We start from the raw sequence: 8,926 nt of genomic DNA, 5'->3' as shown, positions 1-8,926 counted from the left end.
TCATTATCTGTTATTCAACACTCAAGCATATTCTCCTATTAGAATGTTTTCCTTAATACCAAATGTTTGCAAAGATGTGGAAAACTCAATCTTCACGCATTCCTGGTGGGAATGTAAATTGGTGCAGACACTTTGGAAAATAGTTTGGTAGTTTTTAAAAATTAAAAATTGCTTTACTATATGACTCAGTGTGTACTCTAGCTACTCAAGAGAAATAAAATCCCATGTCAATACAAAGACAAATGCACAAATGTCCATAGCAGCATTATTAATAATAACCCAAAACTAGAAATATTCAAGTATCATTAACTGGTAAATTAATAAGAAAATTGTTGTATATAAATACAATATAACACTTTTCTCCAATGAAAAAGAACAAAATGTTGATGCTGCACCATGGATGACCCTCAAAACATGTGCTAAGTGAAAGAAACTGGAAAAAAAAAGACCACATATTGTATATTACATTTACTTGAAAAAACAGCACCACCAAAAACAACACATCTAGAAAAGGCAAACTTGTAAAGACAGAAAATGGTAAGTGGTCTCCTTAGGCTGAGGTGGGAATGGGAATTAACTCCAAATGTGCACAAGTATGCTTTTCAAGGTGACACCAGTATTTTAAAACTGGATTGCGATAATGATTGAGTAACTCCATAAATTTACTAAAATCAATGAATGTACATCATCACTGGGTGAATTTCATGTATATTAGTTATACTTCAATAAAAATGATAAAATGTTTAAAAGATTTTTCTGAAATTATTCAAGGTGAGTTGAAGACTTTTCCCTTAATTTTCAACAGGATCTACTAGAAACCAATATTATTATACTTAATACTGTACATTGCAATAATTTTACCCCTAAGATCCCCTCTTCAATTTGAATAGAGTAGACAATAAATGCACATTGGATTAAACTTAATGGAATCAAAGTGAATTAAAGTGACAGGTACCTCCTTTTTATTTAGAAAATTATTGATTTTGAGTCACTTTTCAGTCCTTACTGTGTCTCTAATAATTTATTCTCTTTTATTTCTCAAAAGTTTCCACTTTCTTTCATGTATTGTCTTAATACCTCTTCTGTCTTTATCACTTGTGTTATTTTTTGTTCCTGCAGAAGGAGATGCTCAGCACTTTATTGGAGGGAGCAAGGAAAATGGATAGGAAAGAGGACAGTGAGTAAGAGGAGAACATACATCCAACAAAGTTTGCATTAAGTCAGTTCCAACAGTGAATGAGCTGAGTTACCAACCTGTGGAGAAATTCTGGGAAAGGGTACAACATCCAAATCTCAGCATTATCCCAACTAAGGGATGAGGGATATGGTAACCCCACACCTCTCCTTTAAAAGCTGTCTATGGCCTGGCCAGTGTGGCTCAGTGGTTGAGCCTTGACCTGTGAACCAGGAGGTTATTGTTGGATTTCCAGTAAGGGCACATGCCCAAGTTGTGGACTTGATCCACAGTAGGGTGCGTGCAGGAGGCAGCTGATCCATGATTCTCTTTCATCATTGATGTTTCTACCTCTTCCTCCCTCTCAATTCCTCACTGAAATTAATAAAAATATGGATTTTTTTTTTTAGAAAAGCTGTCTATGATATAACACAATTCCCTGTCACTTCTGCTCTCACATATTGGGCAAAGTAGATTCCAGCCAGTGCTGGATGTCGGTATTCATGCAATAGAGTTGGTGAGAGGATCCCAGGAGATGTGGGAGGAATGTTGACTGTTGGTAGCAGGTACTCCTTCATGATTCCTTGCAGACTCAATTCTATCAACATCCGTCCCCCAAAGTGAATTAGGTTCTAAACATATTCCACATATCTGTAACTAATATTCCTGATGCACCACAACAGAGTTCCAGAAACAAATTGTATCATGTGAGAAAACAACTCTTATTTTATTAACTCATTATTACATGTTTTTGGATCTTAGAGCATTTATCTCAAAATTGCAGTATGGGAAATGTAAGTCAAATAAAAAAGGAAAGGGAGATGGATAAAAGAAAGGGTAATAAACAATGACACCTCTCAGTTTTCGAGGCAGTAAATTCCTGTACGTCTTTTGAAGAAACTATCTTTCAAATCTAAATTCCTACTTTGAAGTAGAAAATCACATCACTGTTCTTGTGGTAGGTAGGGTAGCAAAGTCAGCTAGCCTGCTTGTAGTCCAACTCAATCTCAGTTCCTTCTTTTGAAAAGTGAAGTGAATGAGAGAAAATATCTCAAAGAAATGTTTTTAAGATGAAATTAAATCATTATGTGAAGAAACAAGGAATTATTCAAGGTGAGTTGTAAGCACCTTGTTCTGATTACTGTATGATTTTCATTCCATTCTTCTGGGGGAAAAAGGCATACAATTCAGTTAAGGTGAAGATCAGCAACCTATGAGGATAACATTTTGGGAAACTAAGTTAACACTTGATATAAGTGCTTCAAATTTAAAGTAAACAAATCTTCAGAACAGCTGGAGGAATGCTGACCACACATGGAATATTGTGGACAACATATAGGGAAGAAAAGTGAAAAAGGAATTTCTGAGGGAGTTGATGAGAAGAAACTAATTCAAAAACAAACAAAAGCAAAATCACACATACTTTGGAAATAGAAGAAATAAACCATATCTTTTAGGAGAATATAAGAACCAGATATTAAATTTGCAACATTTACCTTTGGGCACACGATATACCCTTAGTTCTGAGGTCAGTGATCCATCACAGACAAGATGCTGCTAGTTTGAGGAGCCTTCTCAGGGCCCCCTTCACATCCTTATTCCTCAGGCTGTAGATGAAGGGGTTCAGCATGGGGGTGACCACAGTATACATGACTGAGGCAACTGGATTGTGTAGGGAAGAATGGGTCAGGGCGGAACTGAGGTAGACCCCCAGGCTCGTCCCATAGAACAAGGAGACCACGGAGAGGTGAGACCCACAGGTGGAAAATGCTTTATATTTCCCCCCTGTAGATGACATTCTCATTAAAGCAGAGACAATCCTAGAGTAAGAAAACAGAATTCCTGTGAGAGGAAGCACACCCAGAAGGGCAGCAGACACATACAAGACGATGTTATTGATGAGGGTGTCAGAGCAAGCCACCTTGAGAATCTGAGCCAGTTCACAGAAGAAATGTGGGATTTCAGTGCCAACACAGAAGGTCAGCCACCTCATGAGTAGAATATGAAGCAGGGAGACCCAGAAAATGATGATCCAGGACATCAGAACCAGAAAGCCACAGAAGCGTGGGTTCATGATGACCATGTAGTACAGGGGGTGGCAGATGGCCACATACCGGTCATAGGCCATCACAGTCAATAGTAAGGTGTCCATTCCAGCAAAAATCATTAAAAAGTACACCTGAATGAGGCACCCAATGTAGGTAATGCTTTTGCTCTGTGCCTGGACATTCACCAGCATCTTTGGGACCGTGGTGGAGGTGAAACAGATGTCAACAAAGGACAGGTTGGCGAGAAAGAAATACATTGGGGAATGAAGGTGGGCATCAGAGCTGATGGCCACAATGATGAGCAGGTTTCCAAGCACAGTGAACAGGTACATGGACAGGAACACTCCACAGAGGATGGGCTGCAGTTTAGGATCATCTGAGAGACCCAGGAGGAGGAATTGTGACACTTCTGTGTGGTTTTCTGCTTCCATGCAGCTGGTGTTTTTTTTTTTGTTTTTTTTTTGAAGAAGGAAGGAGGCAAAAGCAGCATTCAATAAACAGTCAAATGTCATCTCAGCTAATTATCACCTTTTAAAAATTAAATATATTTTTATTGATTTCAGAGAGGATGGGGGAGAGAGATAGAAACATTAATGATGAGAGAGAATCATAAATCAGCTGCCTCCTGTTCCTCCCCTCACATCCCCCGCTGAGGGTAGAGCAGCTCTGACCGAGAATCAAACCACAATCTCCTGGTTCATGGGTTGATGGTCAATCACTGATTCTTGCTGCCTGGACTATGCAGCACCTTTTGATTTCAGCATTGCTTGGACATCTTATATGATCTAGTAATCATTCCAATGCCAGTGATTTACTCATTTAAGGGTAACCCAGCTTTATTTTAAATTGTGTAATCATTCAGACTTTTTAAAATTTAGCAGTAATGTTTCTATCTCTTGTTTATATTCTACTCACTGGTTCTAATTCTCTTATCCAAATTTTGGGATATAAATCAATTTCTTCTCTCATATCAGCCTTCCAAAATAACTAAAGACATTTAAGGTATTTTCTTTGATAACCTCCATACCTCTTTCATTTCATAATAGTCATTTAAACATGGGTTTTCACCTCAAACAATCTTATGTCTATGACCTGATGCTTGAAATTGATGTCGCAGTTAACTCTCCATGTGCCTTATTGTATGTTGGTCTAAAAATAGGATTACTGCTAATACCATCTTTCTGAGGTACCAAAATGCCTTTAGTTACAATAAGAACTCAATAAATTATAGATATTATTGTCATTACTTATCTATATCTTTTACCTCAATTATTTTCTTTTTGTTAATCCTCACCAAGAATTACGCCCCCCCCCCCCCCCCACTGATTTTTAGAGAGAGTGGAAGGAAGAGGAGAGGAAGAGAGAGAGAGAGAAACATCAATGTGGGAAAGATACATTGATTTATTGGTTCCCACATGCACCCCTGCATCTGAGGTACATGCCCTTGACCCTTCAGTCCATCGGCCACCGGTCTAACCAGTGAGCCAAACCAGCCATAGCTAAATTGTTTTTTAGATATAACTCTTCCAAAGTACAGTATAGAGCAGGGGTGGGCAAACTTTCTGACTCAAGGGCCACAATGGGTTCTTAAACTGGACCGGAGGGCCGGAACAAAAGCATGGATGGAGTGTTTGTGTGAACTAATATAAATTCAAAGTAAAGGAGCGGAAGGGAGAGCAAGAGAACCCTCCGCTCTTTCGGCTCCGTGGGCCGGATAGAACAGCCGAAAGGGCCGGATCCGGCCCGCAGGCCGTAGTTTGCCCACAGCTGGTATACAGCTACAATTTATAAAGTAGGATCTTGAGTCAACTTCCTGGAATAGAATTTGGTCTACCATGTTACATCTCTGTGACCTTGACAAAGTTATTTTAGCTGATGATACCTCACCTATACAATGAGAGTAGTCAATATTTTTTACATTGTAGGACAGATGAATGATTACATGAGATGATGCATATAATTTTTCTAGTGTAGGTTCTGTGACATTCACTTGATAAAAGTGAATTTCTGTTCTTAACATCACCATAAATCTGTCTTGCATGGTCACCATTTTTAGTATTTCTAAAAATACTGAGCTGGGTCAGTCATCATTATAAACATATCAGGTCTGTTATCTTTTTTTATAACTACGCATCACTTCTAATTAATGAAGATCCTTTTGATTTCCTCTTTCAGAGAGTGCCTGCCAAGTGGATTCTTCCCAGAAGAGGAAGATGCATATGGACTACATAGATAATAGGGGGAAACAAAAGCACACTACCATCATAATAAAATAGAAAGCATGTGTGAGGGTATGTGCCCATGTGACATGCTATTAAGTGGAGATATGTTGTATTAAATTCAGTGGAATTAATTGAAAAAATGATATAATTTATGTTAAAGTATTCAAAGTGTCTATCTATGAAATCACCCTAAAATTGAAAGGCAAATTTAAGATTTGAACATAAAAAGGCAACCAGTTAAATGGGAGAAGGTATTTGAAAACAATACCTCCAATAAAGGGGCTAATATCCAAAATATATAAAGAACTCCTTCAACTCAACAATAAAAAACCAAGCAGTTCAATTTAAAAATGGGCAGAAGACCTGAAAAGACAATTTTCCCAAAAAAGACATGCAGAGAGCCAACAGATATATGAAGAAAAGCTCATGTTCACTAGATAAGGGAAAATGCAAATAAAATCCACAAGGAGATATCACCTCATATCTGTTAGCATTGCTATTATCAACAAAAGATAATAAGATTTTGAGAGGATGTGGAGAAAAGGGAACACTTTTTGGGAATGAAAAATGGTGGAGCCTCTATGTAAAACAGTATACAGGTTCATTAAAAAATGAAGAATAGATTACTTTGTCAGCAATTCCTTTTCTGGGTATTCACCTGAAAAGTTTGAAAACATTTATTCATAAAGATATATGTAAGTACCTTTATGTTTATTGCAGCATTATTCATTATAATCAAGATATGGAAACAACCTAAATTTCCTTCAATGGATGACTGGATAGAGAAGATGTGGTATATACATATTATTGAAAACTACTCAGCCATTAAAAAGACAAAATACTGCCATTTGTGACAACATGGATGGATCTTGAGAATATCATGCTAAGTGAAATATGTCAGATAGTAAAAGACAGGAACCATATGATTTCCCTCATATGTTGGATAGAAAACAGAAATCAACAAGTGAACAAACAAAACAAACTTATAAATATAGACAATAGTATGGTGGTTATCAGTGAAGAAGGGTGTTGGGGAGGATAAAAGAGTAAAAGGGGTCAAATATATGGTGATGGAAGAAGACTAGACTTTGGGTGGTGGTGAGCAAACAATAGAATATTCAGATGATGTATTATACATTTTTACATCTAAACTTACAGAGTGTTATTAACCAATGTTATCCCAATACATTTGATTTTAAAAAGAATGTACATAAATTCTTACATTCTCAATAAAATATTTCACTATTCCTAATGTCTAGAGGAGGCTAATTAAATAAGGAGAGAAAAAAATCACTGAGGACCCATTCAGTCTGTGAAGGTTGGCAGAAAAGACTTTTCTGAAATATGAACATTTGAGCAGAGAGAGGAAGGATGGATAATTGTGAATTAGGAGAAATTGAAAAAGGGTAAGCACTTGGGACTAACAGAAGAGAATTTGCAGTTGTACTTGGGTTGGTGAGCTTGGTATCAGAAGGGATTTGAGAAACCAGTGAGATAGAGAACAGGTCACTGGTGTCAGGTGGGATAGAGTGCTTGAGTTCTACTGTCTGAGCATCCTGTACTCTTCCTTAAAGTGCCTCTCATGTTGGTAAGTTTAAGTTCATTTGTTGGTTAGAAGCTGTAACTATTTTTGCTCATCATTGTCATGTCAGGAACCTATCAGGTGCCTGGCACAGGTGCTCAACATATACAAATGTTAGATGTATAATAAAGTTTGAGACCAAAGTGTCAGCCATAACACAAAAGAGAAGTCTTCCAGCTCATCATATTATTGTTTTCCTCTTGCTAAATGAGGAATCCAATGGCAATTTCTTAACAACAGCTGTTTTAAAACTGCAGACAACAGAATATTCTACATTAACTCACTGGAATAGTGGTGTTAAATTCATAAGCAGAACAACACACTCAATTCCATCTTCAAGTACTTGATATTCTGCTGAACATCCAAAGAGATGGGTAAAATGAGGAAAGAAAATTTGCCTGAGTACTGAAAATCAGAAATGATTATATTATTTGCAAGTACAATTATGAACACTGAGGTGAAACAACAATAAAATCAATATAGAACTATTAAGTGATACCAGTTGAGTCAGATCTGCTGCAAAATAGGTAGGGAGTACAATAACGAAACCCAATCACATTAGGAACAATATAGACAATACCTCATGTATAGTAGATCTCCAGTGAGTGGTTAATGAATGAATTGTTGAACATCTGGAAATCAAGAGCTTGCAGCTTGGGAAAAAAGATCAAGATAACCTGGGAAACAAGTCTCACTGCAGAGATCTCTTGATCCCAAAAAGGGAGAGAAGGAAACAGACCAAAAGCTGGAAAAGACAGATTTCAGTGGAAACAAAAGTACCTTTAAAGTACAGGGACTTTATTGTCATAAATTATATACTACCGGGCTGTCCCCATCTAATTATTCCAGAGGTAAAGCCCAGTACCCACTTTGTCTCATTTCCTTCTCATGCCACCATCCCTCACTGGAAACTAGGACCTTCTCTGAAGGTTATCACTGAAGCTTTCTGCTCTCCAAGGTTTATCCCTGGCAAACCCTATTGAGTTTTTATTTGGCTCGGTTTAGAGAATTAAGGAAATGGACAAAAGGCACACATTTATTTATTTATTTATTTATTTATTTATTTATTTATTTATTTTCAAATTTTTTATTAAGGTATTATATGTGTACATATCTTACCATTGCCCCCCCCACCCCACTCCCATACCTGCCCTCACCCCCCAATGTTTTGCATCCGTTGGTTACTCTTATATGCATGCATACAAGTCCTTCAGTTGATCTCTTATTTCCCCCACCTCTCCCTAACCTTACCGCTGTAATTAGACACTCTGTTTGATGCTTTACTGCCTCTGTAACTATCTTTTGGTTCATCAGTTTATGATGTTTTTCATTATCCCTAAATGAGTGAGATCATGTGGTATTTTTCTTTCATTGACTGGCTTATTTCACTTAGCATAATGTTCTCTAATTCCATCCAGGTGTCTACAAATGGTAGTAATTCCTTCTTTTTTATGGCAGCATAGTATTCCATTGTGTAGATGTACCATAGTTTTCTGATCCAGTCATCTGCTGACGGGCACCTAGGCTGTTTCCAAATCTTAGCTATTGTAAATTGTGCTGCTATGAACATAGGGGTGCATATATCCTTTCTGATTGGTGTTTCTGGTTTCTTAGGATATATTCCTAGGAGTGGGATTACTGGGTCAAATGGGAGTTCCATTTTCAGTTTTTTGAGGAAACTCCATACTGTTCTCCACAGTGGCTGCACCAGTCTGCATTCCCACCAGCAGTGCACGAGGGTTCCTTTTTCTCCGCATCCTCACCAACACTTGTCGTTTGTTGATTTGTTGATGATAGCCATTCTGACAGGTGTGAGATGGTATCGCATTGTCGTTTTGATTTGCATCTCTCGGATAATAAGTGACTTTGAGCATGTTTTCATGTGTCTCTTGGCCTTCCT

The 8,926-nt window shown here is 37.6% G+C and overlaps 1 protein-coding gene across 1 annotated transcript; it reads right to left on the bottom strand.

Annotated features, from left to right (window-relative positions):
- Positions 1 to 2,714: 2,714 nt before the first annotated feature.
- On the bottom strand, positions 2,715 to 3,653 carry LOC308251426 (olfactory receptor 7D4-like; the record flags this gene model as incomplete). The annotated part of the gene is made up of 1 exon (XM_080674814.1): positions 2,715 to 3,653. One exon carries the CDS (start codon positions 3,651 to 3,653, stop codon positions 2,715 to 2,717), a length of 939 nt encoding a protein of 312 aa, XP_080530940.1.
- Between the last annotated feature and the right edge of the window lie 5,273 nt (positions 3,654 to 8,926).

Source organism: Plecotus auritus (genome assembly GCF_963455305.1).
Source record: "Plecotus auritus genome assembly, chromosome: 6".
NCBI lineage: Eukaryota > Metazoa > Chordata > Mammalia > Chiroptera > Vespertilionidae > Plecotus > Plecotus auritus.
Note: the sequence above shows the minus strand (reverse complement) of the source record. Positions and strands in the feature narration are given on the sequence as shown.